We start from the raw sequence: 24,349 nt of genomic DNA on the forward strand, positions 1-24,349 counted from the left end.
TGAGCTGGGACTCAGCTTCTCCACCTGTCATAGGTGTATAACCTCTTCCCCAAGGTCCTTTCCAGATGGGATGCCTCACGGATCTGTGACTCTAGGCACCAACTTCTGAGTGTTTCCACTGCTTCTCACTTTGAAGAGAGAAGGCAGGGTAGGGCGTGGAGGGGAAAAGGAAGGAGAGGATTCCAGAAAGCCCTGGTCAACGGTTTGGTTCAAAGAGCTCTATTTTTCTGGCTTAAATTTTTTAGACCTTAATTTCCACCTCTGAAAAATTTGAGTAAACCGGGCAACATACACAAGGTCACCACGAGTCTGATACGCAAGGCCGACTTGATGGCAGCTAACAACCACCACCACGTCTAATCTAGAAGACCGATTTGTGGGGATTAAACAACATTGCCTGGCAGAAATCGACACGCGTTGGCAGGACTGAAGAGGGTTAAGTTGGGAAGATGCTAATGAGTGGGAGTGGGGCTGCGGGGCGCAAGGGCCCCAGGGGAGCTGGAACTCCGGGCTCTGGGCTACTGCCGTCACCGCCTCCTCCGCCTCGGGCCGCCGAGGGTTAAAGAGAAAGTCCCACGCCCCCTTTGACGGCGCAGAGCCCACTCGACGAATTCGAAAAGGCGGCCCTGAAGAGGCGTGGGCGCCGCCGACACCGCCAGCTCGGACCCGGACTCCGCTTGCTCGCGGGCTCGCTCCCTCTGCTCCCGGCCGGGGCCGCCGGTCCCCGCAGGCGGCCGCGCAAGATGAAGCTGGCTCTCCTCCTGCCCTGGGCGTGCTGCTGCCTCTGCGGGTCGGCGCTGGCCACCGGCTTCCTCTATCCCTTCCCGGCCGCAGCCCTGCAGCAGCACGGCTACCCCGAGTCCGGCGCCGGCTCCCCGGGCAGCAGCTACGCGAGCCGCCGGTGAGTAATGATAGCGGCCGGGGCTGGGGGCGCGGGGCGGCGGGGGCTGGGGGCTAGGGGCTGGGGGCGGCGGGGACCGGGGCGCGGGGCGGCGGGGGCTGGGGGCTAGGGGCTGGGGGCGGCGGGGACGGGGGCGCGGGGCGGCTGGGGCTGGGGGCGGCGGGGACGGGGGCGCGGGGCGGCGGGGGACGGGGGCGCGGGGCGGCGGGGGCCGGGGACGAGGGACGGCGGGGGCTGGGGGCGGCGGGGGCTGGGGGCGTGGGGCGGCAGGGGGTGGGGGCAAAGGACCGCGGGCGCTGGGGGCACCGAGCGGCGTGGGCTAGGGGCGCGGGGTGGCGGGATGGCGGGTGTGGAGGCGGAGGACCAAGGGGGCTAGGGGCGCGGGGCGGCGGGGACTGGGGCGAGGGACGTCGGGGGGCAGCGGGGACTGGGCGAGGGACGGTGGGGGCTGGGGTCGCAGGGCAGCAGGGGCGAGGGACCGCAGGAGTGCGCGACTGCTCAGGCTGAGGGTGCTGGGCCGGGGCTGCGGTGGTCTCTGGCCGCGCCCACCCTCTCTTCGTGCTTTCCCACCCTTCGCCTCTTGGGCTGTGGGCGAGTGGAGGTGGCTCGAACCTGCTGCTAGAGGCGCGCGGGAGGGGACGACCGAGGCTAGCTGGGGCTGGATGGGTCAGTCCCTGGACATTCACTGGCTCACGTGGCTCCGCCGCGCTCACCTGCTCGGCGGCGGCTTTGTGCAGGGGACCAGGTTCCCGGGGTTGCCAAAGCAGTACGTCCGGGTCTCCCGACTCTCCTGTGGGTCCCCGGGAGGCACTGGAGAGGCGATTTCAACTAGTCTTGGGGCTGGGGCCACGAAGGAGTCTCGGTCGCGTCTCTGGGGACGTGGAACCGGCTCTGATCGAATGGATCCGCTGCGGGGTCGGAGAAGGAGCGCAATCAAGTAGACCGCGGTGCCACGACCTACCTCCCCCGGCAGGTGGCGCCCTGCCCACCCTCGGGAAGGTTAGGGCTGCGGTTCCTTACCCGCAGTTGAAATGCCCTCAGAAAACGCTAAGCTCCCAAGTAATAGTTGCCAAACGCCTCATTTCCTATTTAAGAATAATTACAAGTCACACGGTTATAATAGCCCTCCAGAATACGCAGCCTGCGTTCCTACCCTCCATCTCTTTTGATTGTTGAACCAACCCTGACTTTGCTCTTACCAGGGGTTGCTTGAGCAGTAAGCAAGGAATGCACGCGTTTACAGCAAGCAAGGTACGCACAGGCTTAATTGTGTTTACTTACTAATCTGTAGGGCACAATTTCATATGGGTTTCACCACGTCAAAAAGCGGGTGAAATTGTGCCCTACAGATTAGTAAGGAGAGGTAAGCCTATTCGTACCTTCCTTATTGTGTAATCCGTCCCTGGCTATTACAGTATTATCTTTCCCTTAACTGAGGAAACCGAGGTCCAGAGAGAGGTCCCCAAGTTCAGTAGCAGCGTCGTAACTCATGGCTTGCCTTCTTTCTCTAAATCCTCTGCTTTCTACCGCACCACTCTGCGTATTGTTACGGAGGAATCCAAGAGATATGTCTCAGTTCTTTTTTCTCCTTGATTGTTACCAACCCCCAAAGGACTATCCAGAGGAATTCTGGCAGGGTCTCAGAGCAAGGAGGCAGGAATATTTTGTGCTGGGAAAAACCGTGCATCAAATGGCTGGATAAGGCAGGACTCAGAAAAGCATGAAGGGCTTCTGGGAAACTTTGCATACAATTTTATTTCCCTCATTTTGTTTGGAAATACTTAGCCCGAGACTTCTATTAGGCTTATTCTCCAAACACCCACAATAGCCTGGCCTCTGCACACTTCCATATGAGAATAGTTTTAAAAAATCAGCTTTTCAGGTTGCAAAATAAAATGTATAGTATGATCTCATTTATGAAAAAAAGAAATCCCGCCTACATCTAGTTAGATAAATGCTCAGAGAAAGGTTTGTAGAAAACCATTTGTAACAATAATCTCTGTGGGGCTGGATCAGGGGAGGTAGTAAAAAGACTTTTTTTTTGCTCTGTGTGCTGTGCCTTATTTGCATTTTTTACGAGGATCTTGTATTCATGTATTAAAGTTAAAAAAGTGTGGGAAGGAAAACAAAAAAGACTCCTGCCGTCTGGAATATGCATGCTGAGAGAAGATGCAGGGAAGCCTAGGAAGGTCAAATGAATGGGGACAGGGATTCTGGTGCTAGTGAACTGGAACTTGGGGACCTCTGCAGAAACTTGGAAGGGTTTGTTTTAGCACAGACAAAAAGAGCCCCAAACAAATAAGGTAATTTTCCAGAGGTCTTTCTACCGGAATTGGAGCTGGGAGAGGGATTATTAGGCTCAGGGAGGATCTGGATGAATTTGTGGAAGTTGGATTCCCAAATAGGATACCAGGAGGTGTCAGGAAGGCTTGGAGCACGTTCTAGCTGGTTGAGGCTGATGCTCTAGAATGTAACTAAGCTGCTCCACTGGAGGCCTGCGTGACCATTGCAGGCACCTGGTTCGTGGCTGGGTGAGTTACAGGTTTGAGCTGGCCTGGGTGTCCCTCATTCTTATATCTCATGGGCTATCAGCCACAGGTGGTCCTTGTTCTTGAAATTCAAGAACCCCAGAAGCAGAGGGCTGGGCACAGCGTTCGGCATGGTGCTCTTTGCAGCTCTGACCTCTGATTTGGCTTGCTAAGTGTATTTTAAGTGGCTTGGTCCCAGTTTATGGGTAAAACAACAGAGCTGTTTCTGAACAAATAGTCTTCTTTCTTTGTCATTGCTCCTTGGTGGGGTCTGATTTTTGGACCTGGTTTTTGGTCTCCTTTCAGTGTATGTGTGTGTGTGTGTGTGTACGCGTGTGTCCCGGGTCTGACACATGCTGGGGCATCTTGCCTTACTCAGGGGTACATGGGTCTACCTGCTCCACATCAGAAGGTCAGGGTGGACCCTTCAAGTTATTTTGGCAAAAAGAAGAGGACTCCAAGAGGGCCATTTCCAGTAGATTATCTTGCAGCCCTGTGTATGGACCACTAATGATTTCTGCCAGCAATTGAATTGTTGAGATGCTAAATAAAAGCTGAAGGGAAATACAACTTTAGTTGGCTGAGGACTGTTACTAGCCTGATCCCCCAAATTCTTTCATTCTGCCCCAGTAAGGATAGTACATTTGCAAAACACTTTGAGGTATGTGAATTTCACTCCTTTATATCACCTCTCTTCTTCCCTCCCTCCCTCCTTCCACAGCTGTATTAGGAGCCTTGGTTGTTGTCTCCACCACCCCCAGCACCTCTATATCCAAACCTGAAGGGGCCACAACAGCAGCTCTGAGCAGAGGACAAAAAGTGAGAATGAGAAGGGGCCCTACACCCCTTCCTGCTACACATCTCCCAGCTGGAGGAGGGAGAGGCTTTCATTGGGATAAAAGATAAAGTTTTCCTATTAATTCTGGAAATGGGAGTGTCCTGACTAAGAGAAGCCAGAGATGCTGTGCGACCTACCCGAGATTCCATGCGGAGGAGGGAACGGATGCGTCCTGAGAGTGGTTTAGCAGGGCAAGGGACAAAGGATACAATTGCTTTAGTTTCTGCCCTAAAGGAAACCACTCATTCCATTCACCCATTTCTCCTATGTAGGGCCCAGGGCAAGAGAATCTGTGGAGGACCACGTCCCCCAGGACTAAACATTCATAGGCTCTGAGTCAAGCTAACACATGGCTCAGTAAATAGGTCTTTCCTCCAGCCTTGACAAATGTACCTTCCTAATGACCTGGAAGGCCAGGTTCAAATGAGGACTTCTTAGACTCCTGGGGCTTCTACTCTGGAGAATGGTAACACTGGGTGAGCCAGTCCCCAGTCCACCCTCTTCTCTTGCTACCCTGGCTTCTTCGCACTGCAAGGGCTTCGAGAACAGTCTCATGGGCCCATCAGTCTGCACCTCTAACCTCAGTCCACACCCCTCGCAAACAACTACCGCTTGGCCTAGGGGTGTGCACACTGTCCTCAGGAGGGTGGCCTGGGAAAACAGGCCCTGGAAATGGGCTCAGGGCCATTTGAGCAGGAACCTGAGCCTGGGAGTGAGGTCTAGAGAAGGCAGGGGCTTGGGTGGGCATAACCCCTTGGCCCTGTGTGCTCATCACCCCACTGGGGAGGCAGACCCAGAGGAGGGTCAGTTGTTGTTGTTGTTAGGTACCGTCGAGTTGGTTCCGACTCATAGTGGCCCTATGCACAACAGAACGAAACACTGCTCGGTCCTATGCCATCCTCACAATCGTTGTTATGCTTGAGCTCATTGTTGCAGCCACTGTGTCAATCCACCTCGTTGAGGGTCTTCCTCTTTTCCACTGACCCTGTACTCTGCCAAGCATGATGTCCTTCTCCAGGGACTGATCCTTCCTGAAAACATGTCCAAAGTATGTGAGAAGCAGTCTTGTCATCCTTGCCTCTAAGGAGCATTCTGGCTGCGCTTCTTCCAAGACAGATTTGTTTGTTCTTTTGGCAGTCCAAGGTATATTCAATATTCTTCGCCAACACCACAGTTCAAAGGCGTCACCTCTTCTTCCGTCTTCCTTATTCATCGTCCAGCTTTCACATGCATATGATGCGATTGAAAGTACCATGGCTTGGGTCAGGCGCACCTTAGTCTTCAGGGTGACATCTTTGCTCTTCAACACCTTGAAGAGGTCCTTTGCAGCAGATTTACCCAATGCAATGTGTCTTTTGATTTCTTGACTGCTGCTTCCATGGGTGTTGATTGTGGATCCAAGTAAAATGAAGTCCTTGACAACTTCGATCTTTTCTCCGTTTATTGTGATGTTGTTCATTGGTCCAGTTGTGAGGATTTTTGTTTTCTTTATGTTGAGGTGTAATTCATACTGAAGGCTGTGGTCTTTGCTCTTCATTAGTAAGTGCTTCAAGTCCTCTTCACTTTCAGCAAGCAAGGTTGTGTTATCTGCATAACGCAGGTTGTTAATGAGTCTTCCTCCAATCCTGATGCCCTGTTCTCCTTCATATAGTCCAGCTTCTCGTATTATTTGTTCAGTATACAGATTGAATAGGTATGGTGAAAGAATACGATCCTGGCGCACACCTTTCCTGACTTTAAACCAATCAGTATCCCCTTGTTCTGTCCGAACAACTGCCTCTTGATCCATGTAAAGGTTTCTCATGAGCGCAATTAAGTGTTCTGGAATTCCCATTCTTCGCAGTGTTATCCATAGTTTGTTATGATCCACACCGTCAAATGCCTTTGCATAGTCAAAAAAACACAGGTAAACACCCTTCCGGTATTCTCTGCTTTCGGCCAGGATCCATCTGACATCAGCAATGATATCCCTGGTTCCATGTCCTCTTCTGAAACCGGCCTGAATTTCTGGCAGTTCCCTGTCTATATACTGCTGCAGGCGTTTTTGAATGATCTTCAGCAAAATTTTGCTTACATGTGATATTAATGATGTTGTTCTATAATTTCCACATTCGGTTGGCTCACTTTTCTTGGGAATAGGCATAAACATGGATCTCTTCCAGTCAGTTGGCCAGGAAGCTGTCTTCCATATTTCTTGGCATAGACGAGTGAGCACCTCCAGCGCTGCATCTGTTTGTTGAAACATCTCAATTGATATTCCATCAATTCCGGGAGCCTCGTTTTTCGCCAATGCCTTCAGAGCAGCTTGGGCTTCTTCCTTCAGTACCCCTGGTTCCTGATCATATGCCACCTCTTGAAATGGTTGAACATCTACTAATTCTTTTTGTTATAATGACTCTGTGTATTCCTTCCATCTTCTTTTGATGCTTCCTGCGTTGTCTAATATTTTCCCATGGAATCTTTCACTACTGCAACTCGAGGTTTGAATTTTTTCTTCAGTTCTTTCAGCTTGAGAAATGCCGAGCGTGTTCTTCCCTTTTGGTTTTCCATCTCCAGCTCTGTGGACATGTCATTATAATACTTTGTCTCCTCGAGAGGCCCTTTGAAATCTTCTGTTCAGTTCTTTTACTTCATCATTTCTTCCTTTTGCTCTAGCTGCTCGACGTTCGAGAGCAAGTTTCAGAGTCTCCTCTGACATCCATCTTGGTCTTTTCTTTCTTTCCTGTCTTTTCAGTGACCTCTTGCTTTCCTCATGGATGATGTCTTTGATGTCATTCCACAGCTTGTCTGGTCTGCGGTCACTAGTGTTCAATGCATCAAATCTATTCTTCAGATGGTCTCTAAATTCAGGTGGGATATACTCAAGGTCATATTTTGGCTCTCGTGGACTTGCTCTGATTTTCTTCAGTTTCAGCTTCAACTTGCATATGAGCAACTGATGGTCTGTTCCACAGCCGGCCCCTGGCCTTGTTCTGACTGGTGATATTGAGCTTTTCCATCGTCTCTTTCCACAGATGTAGTCAATTTGATTTCTGTGTGTTCCATCTGGTGAGGTCCATGTGTACAGTTGCCGTTTATGTTGGTGAAAGAGGGTATCTGCAGTGAAGAAGGCGTTGGTCTTGCAAAATTCTGTCATCGATCTCCGGCATTGTTTCTATCACCAAGGCCTTATTTTCCAACTACTGATCCTTCTTCTTTGTTTCCAGCGTTTGCATTCCAATTGCCAGTAATTATCAATGCATCTTGGTTGCATGTTCGATCGATTTCAGACTGTAGCAGCTGATAAAAATCTTCTATTTCTTCATCTTTGGCCCTAGTGGTTGGTGTGTAAATTTGAATAATAGTCATATTAACTGGTCTTCCTTGTAGGCGTATGGATATTATTCTATCACTGACAGGATAGATAGTTGTACTTCAGGATAGATCTTGAAACGTTCTTTTTGACGTTGAATGGAACACCATTCCTCTTCGAGTTGTCATTCCCAGCATAGTAGACTGTATGATTGTCCGATTCAAAATGGCCAATACCAGTCCATTTCAGCTCACTAATGTCTAGGATATTGATGTTTATGTGTTCCTTTAATTTTTGACGATTTCCATTTTTCCTAGATTCATACTTCGTACATTCCTGGTTCCGCTTATTAGTGGATGTTTGCAGCTGTTTCTTCTCATTTTGAGTTGTGCCACATCAGCAAATGAAGGTCCCAAAAGCTTTACTCCATCCACATCACTTTGAGGAGGCAGCTTCCCCCCAGTCATCTTTTGAGTGCCTTCCAACCTGGGGGGCTCATCTTCCAGCACTATATCAGACAATGTTCCACTGCTATTCATAAGGTTTTCACTGGCTAATGCTTTTCAGAAGTAGACTGCTGGGTCCTTCTTCCTAGTCTGTCTTAGTCTGGAAGCTCAGCTGAAACCTGTCCTCCATGCGTGACCCTGCTGGTATCTGAATACTGGTGGCATAGCTTCCAGCATCACAGCAACACGCAAGCCCCCACAGTACGACAAACTGACAGACATGTGGGGGAGGAGGGTCAGGGCAAACCCAAAAAACCAAACCTATTCTCAACGAGTTGATTCTGATTCACAGAGACCCTATAGGCCAGAGTAGAACTGCCCCATAGAGTTTCCAGTGAGCAGCTGGTGGATTCCAACTGCCAGCCTTTTGGTTAGCAGCCATAACTCTTAACACTGTGCTGCCAAGGCTCCAATGACCCTATAAAGTGCAGGGTCCAGGTCAGGGCCCCTCTGCTGGGTCTAAGGGCTGCCCTGTCCCCTCAACTCAGTGGGGTGGTGTGGAAGGAGCACCAGTTTCAGGCTCTGCCCTAATTCATTATAGGAACGTGCACATGTTACTAAGCCTTTCTGGTCCAGACAACGAGGATACAGTGATGGCCATGGTGGCCAGAGATGCTGGGCTTGAGGCTCACCAGGAGGACACATGTGTGAGGGCTCTGAGAGCTGAAACAGGCAGTGAGAGTCCGGGTTTGCAGATGCGGAGCTGATGTTATTCCTCTCAGTGTCAGACCCTCCGGTTGTTTCCACTGTCAGCAGGAGAGTCTGAGCTGCTTAACCGAGTGCATTGCACTGCTGCAGCTTGCACAGCACCGTCTGGCCCCCATCCCGCACGCGACCTATCGCCCTCCAGCCCAGCTGACTGGCTGCTCCTGTGGGTCTTCCAGTTGTGCTAGGTGCTCTCCCACCAGGTCACGCCTTCAGTGATGAAGATAATCAATAATAGTAACAGCTTCTTTCAATCCTTGCCCTTTGCCGTCCTGGTGCTTACCTGTGTGAGCTCGTAATCCTCACCCTGAGCCAATTCTGCCATATATCCACGTGTGCGGCCCACCAGTGCTCCGAGTCACTCCTCTAGGCCCCTCTCTCAGTTCCACTCCACTGCACCCATACTCCCTTGGCCTCACCTTAGCTCTTGCTCCCCACAAGAGCTGACTGTCTCAACACCCAAACCCTGGACTCCTTCACATCAGCGGCCGACCCTCAATCCTTTGCCTAGGCTGTTTTCTCTCCACCTGTCAGCCTACCCCTTCTTCACATCCTTCCCTATCCAGCTTGGCACTTGCCAGTACCCTCAGACTTGACCTTCTCTCACAGCTGCGCAAAAATGCCTTATCCTCTGTGGAGGGTTCAGGAGTGCTGGGTCTGTTTCAGCAAAGTTGTTGCTTGCTGACAGCGCAAGAGGGCCTGGCATCGTGACTTTCATTCTCTCTGTCCTGTAAATGGTGAGGGGCGGGGCAGGGGGTGCATTGGCAGTAGTCAGAGCCCTAGAAATGCGAGTCCTGTGACAGGCCCAGGACCAGGCCTGGAGGCCTAGCTACCTAGCCTCTATCGGATGGGGCCCCCTTTTTTTTTTTTTTTTATAATTTTTATTGTGTTTTAAGTGAAAGTTTACAAATCAAGTCAGTCTCTCACACAAAAACCCACATACACCTTGCTACATACTCCCAATTACTCTCCCCCCAGACAGCCCGCTCTCTCCCTCCACTTTCTCTTTTCATGTCCATTTCGCCAGCTTCTAACCCCCTCCACCCTCTCATCTCCCCTCCAGGGAGGAGATGCCAACATAGTCTCAAGTGTCCACCTGATCTATGAAGCTTACTCCTCACCAGCATCCCTCTCCAATTCATTGTCCAGTCCAATCCATGTCTGAAGAGTTGGTTTTGGGAATGGTTCCTGTCCTGGACCAACAGAAGGTCTGGGGGCCATGACCACTGGGGCTCTTCTAGTCTCAGTCAGACCATTAAGTCTGGTCTTTTTATGAGAACTTAGGGTCTGTATCCCACTGCTCTCCTGCTCCCTCAGGTGTTCTCTGTTGTGTTCATGGGGCCCTTTTTTAAAAAAAATTTTTAATTTTATTTTAGATAAAGGTTTACAGAACAAACTAGTTTCTCATTAAAAAGTACATATATTGTTTTGTGACATTGGTTAACAACCCCACAACATGTCAACACTCTTCCGTCTCAACCTTAGGTTCCCTATTACCAGCTCTCCTGTTCCCCTCTGCCTTCCAGTCCTTGCCCCAGGGCTGGTGTGCCCCTTTAGTCTCGTTTTGCTTTATGGGCCTCTCCAATCTTTGGCGGAAAGGTGAACCTCAGGTGTGACTTCATTACTGAGCTGTTAGGGTGTCTGGGGGCCATACTCTCAGGGTTTCTCCAGTCTCTGTCAGGCCAACAAGTGTGGTCTTTCTTTTTGAGTTAGAATTTTTTTCTGCATTTTTCTCCAGCTCTGTGCAGGGCCTTTTATTGTGATCCATGTCAGAGCAGTCAGTGGTGGTAGCCAGGGAGGATCTAGTTATGCTGGACTCAGTCCAGTGGAAGCCATGGTAGATGTGGTCCATTAGTCCTTTGGACTAATCTTTCACTTGCATCTTTAGTTTTTTTCATTCTTCCATGCTTCCGAAGGGGTGAGACCAGTGGAGTATCCCAGATGGCCGCTCATAGTCTTTTAAGACCCTGGATGCTACTCACCACAGTAGAATGTAGAACATTTTCTTTAGAAACTATGTTATGCCAATAGAGCTAGATGTTCACCGAGACCATGGTCTCCATAGCCCTCAGCCCAGCAATTTGTTCTGGATGAGGCCCATTTTAATTTAGTTACCTGTCTTCCTCCTCCATACCGCTGCCAGAGGGATCTTTATCAGCTGAAGTAGTGGCCATGTCTCTGCTGAGTTAAAATCCTTGGGGTGCCACCACCTTCTACATCAGAATGGCAGAGAGGTTTTAACTCTTGGGTCAACTTCCGCTGATTGGTAGGACAGCCCAGGCCAGAGTGTTAAGAAGGATTCTGAAGTAGAGCCTGGTCTCAGTGAGGAGTACTGGGACAATAGAGTGATGTCACTGTTGAGTGTGGGACTGGAAGGGGGAAGCAAGTGGCCTTTTTGATAAAATTGGCTCTCTTCAGCGTTGCCTAAAAGATTGCCTTTTAACAGCTCTATTTGCTGCTTCCCTACCCCAGCTACACTGTATTTCAGATTCCTGGATGTGCTTTTTCACTGCTCAGTGTCTTTCCATATACTGTTTCTTTTGCTTGGAATGGTTCCCCTCCTGGGTTAGATGCCCTCCTTTAAGCACCTAGAAGACTCTGCTTACCTCTGTCTCAAGATTTCTCAATCTTGGTACTCTTGACATTTGGGTGGGATAATTTTCTGTTGTGGGTGCTGTCCTGTGCACTGTAGGATATTCAGCAGCATCCCTGGCTTCTACCAGCTAGATGTCCCGCCTGCTGCAGCTCTGACAACCCAAAATGTCACCAGACATTGTCAAATGTCCCCTGAGGGGCCAGAGTTGCATTCAGTTAAGAACCACTGCTCTCTCTGAAGTTGAATCTTTTAATTTGGTGGGGTGTTTCAAAATATTGTATTTTTTAATTTTTCAATGAAAAAATTCAAACCTACGTGAAAGAACAGAGTAAAAGGAACCCTCCTGTACCCGCTACAGGGTTTTAACAACAGTCACATTTTGTCATACTCATTTCAACCCCCTCTCTTCTGTGTGTGGAGTATTTTAAAACAAATCTCCCACTGATGATTATTTAAGAAGTAATATAAAAAAAAAAAAAATTTTTTTTTTTTTTATATAGCATGGATACCTTGGTGGTATAGTGGTTAAGAGCTATAGCTGCTAACCAAAAGGTCGGCAGTTCGAATCCACCAGACGCTCTTCGGAAACCCTATAGGGCAGTTCTACTCTGTCCTATAGGGTCGCTATGAGTTGGAATCGACTCGACGGCAACGGGTTTGGCTTTTGGTTTTATTCCACATGCCCCTGATTCATCTCCATCATGCCATTATCACACCTAACAAACTCACAATGATTCCTTAATATCATCTAAAATCCAATCCATGTTCAGATTTCTCCAGTTGTACCAAGTGTTTATCGTTTGTTCAAATCTGAATCCAAATAAAGCCTGCTTATTAGCTGTTGTGTCTTTTAAGTCTCTTTCAGAATACCCTCCCCCCACCATGCCATTGATTATTGAAGAAGGCCAGTTGTCCTGTAGAATGTCCATGTTCGATATTTAGTGCATTAGTTCCCAGTGAGGTGCTGTAATTTATTCTCTACCCCTTCCATCTCTTCTATATTGGAGGTTAGATTTAAAAGTTAGAGAAGATTTAGGGTTTTTTTGTTTTGTTTTACGGGCCAGAATGTTTCATAGGTGATCCAGTGTATCACGTCGTAGCAGAAGGACATGACTTTTTTTTTTCTTTTTTTTTCCTGGAAAGCTTGGTGTTAAATACCAGAACGTCACTGTGTATAAGTTTCCTCCTCTCTCTCTGTTTTTCTTTGGACTTATTTGTTGAAGAAACTAGGCTGTAGAAGATTTTCTTTATCTTCGTGGGCTGTTAACATGTTCTCTGTCCTCTGTATTTCTAGTAAATTGGAAGTTGGATAGAGACACTGGATCAGATTTTGGTTTCTCCTCCTCTTCCTCTTTATTATTCTTATTTTTTTTTTTAAATCATTTTTGGCCAACTTACCTCTTGGATGGTGTAGTATTTTCCTTCCAGGCATCACGTAATCTCTAGTCATCACTCTTCTTCTCTTGTGACCTTAGCAGGTGTTAACGATCATTGCCTACAACCGTTGTTTCATTCCAAAATCCATTGCCGTTTTGTTGATTCAGACTCCTCATAGTGGCCCTGTAGGAGAGTAGAACTGCCCCATAGAGTTTCCAAAGAGTGGCTGGTGGATTTGAACTCCCAACCTTTTGGTTAGCAGCTGAGCTCTTAACCACTGTGCTACCAGGGCTCCATTATTTCATTAAGGGTTGCAAAATGGTGCTATTCTAATTCTGTCATTTCTTTTTCATTAAGTTACTAGATTATTTTTATAAGTAACTTCCCCATTATCCACTATTTGTAGGTAACCATCTTTTAGATTAATATTTGGTTTATTTTTCCATTGTTTCTATTTGCAAATATAAGGAAGTACGTGTGTGTGTGTGTGTGTGTGTGTATCTTCCTCCTCCCTCTCTTACACAGAGATGGTATGCTGGTTACACTGCTCTGGACTTGACATTTTCCACTTCACAACCTGTTTGTGGTGATTGCTCTATATCAGGGCATAAATTTCTTCCTCATTCTTTCTGGAGCTGTCTAGCTCCGTGTAGTGTGAATGACTAGTTTATTCAACTAGTCTCTGGTGGACATTTGTATTGTCTCTAATTTCTGTGCCACATATAATCCACAATAAATAACCTGTGTATTATTCATTTCCTATTTTTGCAAGTGGATCTTTAGGATAAAGTTCTAAAAGTGGATTTTCTGAGTCAAAAGGTAAATAAATGCATGCTTCATTTTGCTGGGCATTGACATATTTCCCTCCATTTTGTATACCAGTCAATAATGTGCAAAAGTGCTTCTTCCTTGGTTTTACGTTTTGATGAGGCCATTTTAATGATGTTAGGTTAAAATGGCCTTGAGGGAATGAACATAGATTTCCCTGACTTTGTGCCACTTTTGAGCCCAGGCTACCCCTGGTAGTTGCAGGGCCTGGGGCAAGAATGCAAATGGAGGCCCAGATATCATATGTCTAAATATTTAGAAGTTATAAATCAAGCTAACAATCTATTAAGTAAAATATATCCTGTCATCCACTTTGACAAATACACCCTCCTGATGACCTGGGGGGCCAGGCTCATATTTAGAGCTCCTAGCCTCCTGGGGTTTTGTGCTAGAACTTAGTTGGGCTGGGTGAGGGTGGTCACAAATGTGCACACAAGGCCTCCCCAGAGTGCCCCCCTTCACTTCCTTTCTCATTCCACCCAGCACTCACCTCTGGGGAGGCCTTGTGTGCACATTTGTGGGCACCCTCACCCAGCCCAACTGCACCCACATTCACCCTAACAGCTGGTACTTGGTTCCTCTTGGGCCCCAGTATGCACACTGTGGTCAGTCTGCCCTTGGACAGAAGGACCCAGGTAGGGGGCCCCTGCAGGCCCTTGGGAGGACGCCACTGTTTGGGGAGAAAATTCCAGGCTCCACACGAGGTCTGTAGGTGGGCATGGGCTCTGGGTGTCATGTCCCCTAGGCCCCACAGATTTCTCACCCTGTGAGGAGGGATGTGGTCCTTTAAAGCACAGCAACAAGGTTAGGCGTGACTCATACCCAAGTTTGAGGGTGGTTCTGTGTGTACCTCACCTCTGGAGGAGATGTGGAATGAGACTGGAGAATGGGATGGAGAAAGGATAAAACCAAACTGAAAACTAAACCCATTGCCATCCGGTCGATTCTGACTCATAGTGACCCTATAGGACAGAGTAGAACTGCCCCGTAGGGCTTCCTCGGAGTGGCTGGTGGATTCGAATTGCTGGCCTTTTGGTTAGCAGCCAAGCTCTTAACCACTGCACCACCAGAGCTCCAGAGAAAGGATAGGTGTATCTCAAATCCTCAAAGGCTGAATGGCCTTCCCCCGTATGCCCCCAGCCAAAAAAGCTGCATCAGACTGACTAGGCTAAACCACCTTTGTCCAAAGGTCATGTTCCCTCCTAGTATCATTCCTTGTGGCAGCTTCAGACTTAGCCCAGGACTTGAAGTCAGGCTCTGGGACTTTTGATGAATGAACTAAAGTGTACTTTCGAAGCCCCCACTGAGGCTGTGAATCCATGTTGGATGTGGTTGCTGCCAAGGATAACTTTCCATCCCACAGGTGGGGGTGGCGATGGGTCTGAAGTCACTATGGAAAGACCACCACCTTTCTGAAATGACAGGGAGCATCAGGAGAGGGGGGCTCTAAGGCTCTTCATGTGGATTTATTTCTGCTCTTCTAGGAACATGGCTATATTTTGGCCTGAGGGTCAGGGTGGTTACCCATTTCTAACTCACCTAAGCAGTGATGGGTGGAATTGAGAACTTGGAATTCATCGCTTTTGTTTTGCATTGAGAAGCTCTCTAGCAAGTCAGTTTTGGAAAGGGTGTGATCCCGGTCACCATGATACTGCTAGGTCAGATTCCCGCCTCTCTCCTTTCCTCTCTTTCTGTCCCCCTCCCACCCCCATGAAGGGCCAGCTTCCTGGGCATTTGACCAGTGCAGTTGTACAGGTCCCATGCTCAAAGGGCCCTGACTGGGGGTTTATGCTTAGTGGTTACCATCTTGCTATTCTTAATACTTTTATATTTGGACTCGTGTTCTCCAAGTGTAGGCTTATGGGCCAGCAGAGCTTGGGCTAGAGCTCTGGAGCCTCAGCTTACCCTGCAGTGGGCTCTTAGCACTTGCTCCCTGCCCTTTGGCACTTCAGGTCCACCTGGCTTCCCCCTCTACACCCCTGCCCAGGACTACTGTCACCTCTGCTCTGGCGGGGCCTGGGTGCAGGCTTAGGGAGGGTTGGGATTGGGTACGCACACCCGGTGACATCTTGGGCTGGGCATTGCAGCTGCTGTCCCTGCCCTGGGCAGGCAGGGCCATGGCATGTTCGGCAGACAATTTGGTGGAGGATTGCTTATCCCCAATCCAAGTACCTGCTGTGTCCCAGCAGGGAGGTTGTAATACTGTGGGGATCACCTGTCCCCTGAGGGGCAGCAGGTCTTTGGAAAGAGGAAATGCCTGGCTTGATTTCCTCGCCCCCAGCTGGGGCTCAGTGCGTCAGTCCAGCAGCTGGTAGGAAGGGGAACCCAGTAGCTGGTGAGTTGCGCACATTTGTGCGCATGAGAAGTTGCAAGCAGGGTCCCCGGGTGCCTGTGAGGGTCTGTGCTTGCCCCATGAGTATCCTTGTACTCAAGGGAGCATGCATTAAATAGCAAATAAATGATAGATCAAGAGAGAGACTACAGAAGAAGGGAAAATGTAGTACCTTTAATAGCCCTTTTCTCCCCCTTTTGGCATAAGGGGCCCTGCGTTTTCATTTGCTCTGATCCCCGCAAATTATGTAGCTGGTCCAGCTCTCATGCTTTAGGTCCAGGGATCCTAAATGCCAGGATGTTGACCAGCTCATCAAAATTAACGGGGGAGATAAAAAGTTGAACGTCCAGCCACTGAACTGTACACGTAAAAATGGTTGAAATGACAAATGGTTTGAAGAATTGATGCATTTGGATTACGGTGTTGGGTGAAGAATATTGAATATACCACGGACTGCCAGAAGAACGAACCAATCTGTCTTGTTGGAAGGACAGCCAGAATGCTCCTTAGAAGCGAGGATGGTGAGACTTCTCACATACTTCAGACATGTTATCAGGAGGGATCTGTCCCTGGAGAAGGACATTATGCTTGAGAAAGAGGAAGGTCAGTGAAAAAGATGAAGACCTTCCATGAGATGGATCAACACAGTGGCTGCAACAATGGGCTCGAACAGCAATGATTGCGAGGATGCACGGACTGGGTGGTGTTCCATTCTGTTGTACGTAGAGTCGCTATGAGTCGGAACCAGCTTAATGGCACCTAACAACAACAACATCTATTTCACTATTAAAAAAAAAAAAATTGGCTGCCTGGACCCATGCCTGACTCAGTAAATGTGGGGCCTGGTTTGGGAGGTGCTGCATTGAGAACAGTTTTTTCTTGAAGTTCTTACATCATGACCCATAGTAAGAAATAGCTTTTACATGGTGACGAGTACACACACACTCACTCATATCTAAACAAGTTTCACAAAATAATACTGTTACCGTATGTGAAAGTCTCTTTTTTTTTATTGTATTCTATGTATTTCATGAAAAAGTGCTTGCCAAGACTCAGAAGATTGACTCTACAGCCTACCAATGGGCCAAGACCTGCAGCTGGAAGGGCCTTGATCTCGGGCTTGGAGGAATCTGTCGCTTCCTGCCCGCGCTGGTTCCTATGCCTGGTCTGCAAGGTTTCCTATGTCTTGGAAGTTATTTTTTCTTGTTGTTTCAGCTGAGCTGAGACGCTTGGTGTGCTCTCTTTTTCACCCTACCTTGACTCCAATGTCCCTGGGTGGTGCAAATGGTTTGTGCTGGACTGTTAACCTAAAGTTTGGTGGCCTGAACCCACCCAGTGGCACTACAGAGGAAAGGCCTGGTGGTTGGCTTCCGTAAAGATTACAGCCAAGAAAACCCTGTGGAATAGTTCTCCTCTGTGACACATGGGATCACCATGACATGAGTCGGAATTGACTAGATGACAACAGGTATGAGTATGTTGTTGTTGTTATTAGGTGTCATCGAGTCACTTCTGATTCATAGCGACTGTATATGCAACGGAACGAAACACCGCCCAGTCCTGCACCATCCTCACAATCATTGCTCTGTTTGAATCCATCGTTGCAGCCACTATGTCAGTCTTTCTCATGGAGAGCTTTCCTCTTTTCCGTTAACCTCTGCTTTACCAAGCGTGATGTCTTCTCCAGGGACGGATCCCTCCTGATTACATGTCCAAAGTATGTGAGGCGAAGTCACACCATTCTCGCTTCTAAGGAGCATTCTAGTTGTACTTCTTCTAACAAGACAGATTTGTTCATTCTTCCGGCAGTCCATGGTGTATTCAATATACTTTGCCAACACCATGATTCAAACGCATCAGTTATTCTTCTGTCTTTCTTATTCATTGTCCAGCTTTCTCATGCATATGAGAAAATACCATGGCTTGGGTCAGGCTCACATTAGTCTTCAAGTGCTTTTTAACACTTTCAAAAGGTCTTTTGCAGAATATTTGCCTAGTGCAATACGTGGTTTGATTTCTTGACTGCTGCTTCTATGGGTGATGATTGTAGATCCAAGTAAAATGAAATCCTTGACAACTGCAATATTTTCTCTTTTTATAATGATGTTGCTTATTAGTTCAGTTGTAAGGGTTTTTGTTTTCTTTATGTTGAGGTATAATCCATACCGATACATGGGATCCCTTGTGGCACAATGATTAATTAAGCACTGGGCTACTAACCAAAAGGTCCATGGTTAGAACCCACCACCTGTTCTGTGGGAGAAAAGACTTGGAGATCTGGCCCCATAAAGATTATAGCCTAGGAAACCCTATGGGGCAGATCTACTCTGTCATATAGAGTCGCCATGAGTTGGAATCAACATATAGGAGCCCTAGTGGTCCAGTGGTTAAAGTGCTCAGCTGCTAACTGAAAGGTCGGCAGTTTGAACCCACCAGCCACTCTTTGGGAGAAAGACGTGGCAGCCTGCTTCCATAAAGATTTATAGCCTTGGAAACCCTATGGAGCAGCTCTACTTTGTCCTGTAGGGTTGTTGTGAGTCGGAATTGACTTGACAGCAATGAGTTCGGTTTTGGTTTAGAAGATGTGGTGAAAAACAGGTGAAACTGTATACTACAGATTAGTAAGTAAGCCCATGGGTACCTTGTTTGTTGTGTAATCTGGTCCTGATATGAACCAATGAATGAATGCATGAACAGATGCCTTGTTCCTCTCTCGCTGGAAAACTGAGGTGTGGCCACCACCCCAGTGCAGGTCTGTCGTTTAGAGGGGTCCTGGAATGACGTCATTGACTGCTGGTTTGTTTCCACAAGGCCAGTTCTGGAAGCCACGGAGGCCACGGCTTTAGGGGGGGGTTCCTGCTTCTTCCTTTGAAGTAGGAGTGTGGTGGAGAAGGAGGACATTTCCAGAAAACCACATGGGACAGTCTCAATGTAAAAATCTGGTGAGGTGTTTTCGTACAGCTCTGGGGTTTTCTGCATCTCCTCTCTCTTTGGCTCGCCCTCTCCCCTAGCTTGTCTGTTATTTTAAAATCCATTCCCAGAGAAACAATTCCTATGGCAGTAAGAACAGGACTCTAAGCGTCTTTTGGCTTGAATGGGCTGACACTTCATTGCCGCTTCTAGAGTGTGTTAGGTGGATCCCGACCAACTTTGCCTGGGGCAGGGGAATAGAGCAACAATAACTGACTGTTAGAGGATTTTCGGGAATGTTAGTACAAAGTGCCCTGGAGTCCTGTGGACTATCATATGGAAACATGCACACGGCTCACCGTTCTTCTCTCAGCATAGTCAGTCAGGGGTCCCCAGCCTTTCTGGCCTGGTCTTCCTTTTCTTGCCTCCCAGAAACCAAAATCTAGATGCTTCTCTTTGGTGGCCTCTAAAAGACCACCTTGAAATAAGCTGGATCCCGTCCAGGTTAATTCTGTAATACTCGAGAACAGAGGGGTAGGCCCTGCCCCCTGCCCCTGTGCCTTGCCCCCAGAGCCTACAGAGCCGATGTGATGACCTTTGTAGCTTCCTGCTGACCAGAGTGGTATTTCCTGAATTTATTCTGTCAGGTGTTAATGGATGCACTGAGTGGAGAACTTGGGAAATGCTCGTTAACAAAGTTCAAGAGATCCTTCATAAAGAGAGCGCTGTGAATAGCAGGCACTGGGACCAGGCTGCCTTGGTTTGATTCCTGGCTCTGTGTGGCCCTGACTAAGTCTCCTAGTTACCCTGTGCCTCAGTTTTCTCATCTGAAAATGGGAATGATCATTGTATTTACTTCATCAGGTTGTTCTGGGGCTTAAATGAGCTAATGTTAATAAAGTGCTCAGGACAGTAGATAGTAAATACTCTGTGGGCTTGTGAGAAGATAAAGACTTTACTGGACTGCATAGTGTACTGATATGTCTTGTAAAGCTTGTGGATGGGGGTTTCTCAAACACAGGAGGCTGCAGAATCCTTCTAGGGAGTGTTTCGTCAGGGTGTTCTAGACTACGCCCTCTGGAAGTGCTGGCCTAGTGGATCAAGACTACATGACCCCCTTCTTCACACCCTTCTTTAGGAGCTGGTCCTTCGAGCGTTTGCCAGGGTCCTTTCCTGCCTCCCCTGCGGTGGCACTGGGCCATGCTCAATGCTGCGGAGGAGCCAGAGAAATACAGAAGTAAGGATCCTGTTATTGTTTCCGAATTTCTTAGGCCCCTGCTTAGGTTTTCAAGGCTGAGAGTGAGGGGATCCAGCCGATTTGCAATCCCAGTCCAACCTCAGCCGCTAGGGGATCCAGCACAGAGGGGCAGCCCCTCAGAATGTGAGTGAGGGGCCTAAACCAAACCCAACCCGTTGCCACTGAGTTGATTCCAACTCATAGCGACCCTATAGGACAGAGTAGAACTGCCCCATAGGGCCTCCAAGGAGCGCCTGGTGGATTTGAACTGCCGACCTTTTGGTTAGCAGCTATAGCTGTTAACCACTGCTCCATGAGGCCTAGAGGCCCTGAAACGCCTATGAAACTGAGGAGTTCTATGAGGACCTTTGAGGATATTCATGTCATGAGAAGTGTGAGAGCCAAGGGAACCCTGTGTGGCCCCAGGGTGCGGGAAAAGAGACTTTTTCTGGGGTGTCTCATCAGGGGCCCTATTATGAGTCACCGGGGAACCCACATTCTAGCTGGCATTTTCCCTCCTTGAGTTAGTACCTCATAAGAAAAACGAAACTGACAGGATTGGGCCGAGATCAAATGAAACAATGTGTTTGTTAAGTATGTACACTGTATGGCCGAATGGCAAATGTTTTGTTATATATATTTTATGATAATTAAAAAAAAAAAAAGCAGATTAATTACTGCTGAGCACGTTGCTGTTCACTTGGGTGAAGCCCCCAGCTTCATGGCACCCTCCACCCCACCGCCACTTCACTCCTGAACAAGATGGGGTGGGGGGCACCACCTACACTGTGTATGTGGGTTTTTAAGTTGTTTGTGCCCATGACTAAGTAAGCCGTAGTGTGTCTTTGTAAGTTATCTGGTCTTCCCAGCCCCCTTCCTCATTCTGAAAGGATGGGGACTGTGTGATATTTGCCTCAATAGCCCCCACAGTTCCCAGCACTCAGGAGGCCCTGTAGAGGGGCTTCCCTGTTGAGCCTTTGTGAAAGCCTCAGGCTTCCCTCCCCGCCATCGGTCCACCGGCCTTGCCTCTGGAACCATGCCATGCGGCAGGCTGCCTGTGCCCCTGCTGGACACAGACACAGAGTCTCCCTGGGGCTTCCCTGGCCTATGTGTGGTTGTGAAGTTTTTGTGAAAAAGGTGGCAGTTTCTTCCTCATTTGGCTCCGGCTGTCTGGGCCTAGCCAGTTTTCTCTGGCATCTGACATTTTTCTCATTCCTCCTTCCTGGAATGGCTTATCTGAGGAATCAGAGCTTCTTTCTCCCTGTCCCTTGGTGATTGACTTGGCCACACAGCTGATTCTCAGACTCTGAACGTCTCAGGAGCCCGGGCACCCACTGTTTCTGTGATGGTGTGATCCTGGCCTCTGCAGGGTTTGCCGCAAGGTTGGCTGGGCTCTTTCCCTCTTTTGTCCTGGTGGTTGATTTTGATAATTAGCTCAGACCCTGAAACTCTTCATGCAAGGACTCTGAACGTGTTTCTTTTCCTGGAGAGGCAGCTGAGCAGGCAGGAGAGACTCCTACAGCTGGGCCTGACGGGAACCTCGGCTTGACCCTGCCTGCCCCACTCCTTCTCTAGCTTAGTGCTGTGTGCACACTACCTGCCTTTTAACCTCAAACTCTTAACTACCTCAGGGCCTTTGCACTTGCTGTTGCCTCTGCTTTGATCAGTCTGCTTTCTGTTGCTCAAACCTTAGAACTCACCTTAAAATCACAAATTCAGGGAACCTCTTCCTGTCCCCCAAGATAAGGCCAGGCAACTTTGTTAAATGCTCTCAGAACTTGTGGTACTACTCGGAGGCTCAAGACAACTGTAAGTAAATTGTACAACTAATTGGTTTATAGCACCTAGCTGCTAACCTAAAGGTTGGTGGTTTGAACCCATCCAGCAGCTCCACAGGAGAAAGACCTGGCAATCTGCTTCTGTAAAGATTACAGTTAAGAAAACCCTATGGGGGCAGTTCTACTGTATCACATGGGGTCACTATGAGTTGAAAATCAACTCAGTGGCACCTAACAACAACAACAGTCTATACCCTGGGACTGTAGGTTTTCTGGGGGCAGGAATCCTGCCTAACTTGTGTGGTGTGTACCTTCATGTTCCTGCAGAGAGCCTGGATTAGAGTTGTTTATTGCTGTTGAGTTGATTCTGACCATGGCAGCCCCATGTGTGCAGAGTAGAGCTGCCCCATAGGGTTTTAAAGGCTGTGACCTTTCAGAAGCAGATTGTCAGGCCCCTCTTCCGAGGCACCTCTGGGTGTGTTTGAACAACCAACCTTTCGGCTAGCAGTCAGGTGCTTAACCGGTTTGTGCCAAAGAGCCTCCTGGATAACAGAGGAAAAGACAAACAAAAAACCAAACCTGTTGCTATCGACTCGATTCTGACTCATAGCGACGCTATAGGACTGAGTAGAACTGCACCATAGGATTTCCAAGGAGCAGCTGGTAGATTCAAACTGCTGACCTCTTGGTTAGCAGCCGTAGCTCTTAACCACTGCCCCACCATTACAGAGAGTACCCAGGAAAAGACCAACCACTTTGCAAGCTGTATTAGTTTCCTTTTGCTGCCTCAACAAATTACCAGAAACTTAGTGGCCTAAAACAATGTCACTTTATTATAGTTCTGGAGAAATAGGTCTCACTGGGCTAAAGTCAGGGTGTTGGCAGGGCTGGTTCCTTCTGGAGGCTTCAGGAGAGAATCTGTTCCTTTGTCTTTGCCAGCTTTTAGAGGCCACCGGCATCTCTTGGGTCATAGTTCTTTCCTCCATCTTCAAAGTACATCTCTTCAAGCTCTCTTTCCGATGTCACATCTCTTTCTCCTACTCCTGCCCGCCTCATATGAGGACCCTTGTGATTACATTGGCCTCACCTGGATAGTCCAGAAAAATCTTACCATCTCAAGATCCTTAATCACATGTGCAAAATTCCTTTTACCATGTAAGATAACATATTCATAGTTCTGAGGATTAGGATGTAGATATCTTGGGAAAAAAAAAAATGCAGTGCCGTCGAGTCGATTCCGACTCGTAGCCACCCTATAGGACAGAGTAGAACTGTCCCATACAGTTTCCAAGTAGCGCCTGGCGGATTCGAATTGCTGACCCTCTGGTTAGCAACCATAGCACTTAACCACTACACCACCAGGGTTTCCAGATAACTTGGAGAGCCCATTATTCAGCCAACTACACAAGCAGAAATGAAAGGAGAGAGAGATACCAGACATTTGGACCTTGGAGGGTTGGACTGATCCTAGACCCCAAACAATAAGTATTAAGTGGCTATGAGCATCAAAAGCCTGTTAAGACTCAGCCTTGCATGAAGGGTCATGTTAAGGGCATGTCCTTCCCAGCTACATTTTAAAAGAAGCTGTGAGGTAGGGGTTTAACTTTAGCTTCCCCCAAGTGATCACCTCCCTCACATCTTGGCATAATCCATCCTTCTCTGCTAATTTAGAATGCCACTTTTAGCGATATTAAATTCTCCTAATTTGTGGTCCTTTTTCTGAACTCTTCATTTCTGTTGAACTCTTTATCTTGTCTGATGCCAAAACCGTAGTATTTTAATTACTGTATCTTTAGCATACGTTTTGCTAGTCGATAGAGCGATTCCTCCCTCATTGGTCATCTTTATCAAAATATTCCTAGCTACTCTTGAATGTTTTCTCTTTCGTATGAATTTTAGCGTCATCTTTTCTAGTTCTGTATAAAATACTTTTGGGATTTTGACCTAAATTGGTTTAAACTAATGGATTAATAGAATTAAGTGTACGTAACATTGTGTGTTTTTCAAGAACAAGGTACACTGCTCCATTTATTTAGGTTTTCTTGTTAGATTTATTCTTCAGCATTTGGTAGTTTTTATTGCTATCGTGATTTTTCTTTTTTTAAAAAATTACTTGGCATTTCTAAATGTTTATGACTCGCAAATAGGAAAGCTCTTGATTTTGGGCATGCTGATCTTGTTTGCAGCTATCTTTATAATCTTAAAAAAATCTTAGTTTTTCAGGTGGTTCTCTAGGGTTTTCAAGGGAGGGACTCCTATAATCTTCTACTGTATGTATGTGTGTGTGCGTGTGCGTGTGCGTGTGCGTGTGTGTGCTGGTCATTGTGTAATGTTGAAACCTTGCGTGAGCTGGAAGTATGGGGCTTCATCTTTCCTGCAAAAGCCTGGCAGAAGTAGACGGCTCTGAGGTGAGAAAAAGGGGGTTTTCAGAGTGGGTGGCTGCCTGGTCTCTCTCATAGTCATCTCCTCTCTTTCCTCTTCCCTCCTGCTGCTTATTCCCTCTGAAGAGAGGCAGATGGTG

At 48.0% G+C, this 24,349-nt stretch overlaps 1 protein-coding gene across 2 annotated transcripts in view; it reads left to right on the forward strand.

Moving 5' to 3' along the window:
* The first annotated feature begins 731 nt into the window (after window positions 1-731).
* COL26A1 (collagen type XXVI alpha 1 chain) overlaps window positions 732-24,349 on the forward strand; it is a 248,177-nt gene continuing 224,559 nt past the window's right edge. For both annotated transcript variants that reach the window (XM_064295896.1, XM_064295897.1), the window contains exon 1: window positions 732-901. In XM_064295896.1, the coding sequence (XP_064151966.1) occupies window positions 744-901 (158 nt within the window). In that variant the 5' untranslated portion in view covers window positions 732-743. The remainder of the gene's footprint in view (window positions 902-24,349) is intronic.

Source organism: Loxodonta africana, chromosome 12, assembly GCF_030014295.1.
Source record: "Loxodonta africana isolate mLoxAfr1 chromosome 12, mLoxAfr1.hap2, whole genome shotgun sequence".
Classification (NCBI taxonomy): domain Eukaryota; kingdom Metazoa; phylum Chordata; class Mammalia; order Proboscidea; family Elephantidae; genus Loxodonta; species Loxodonta africana.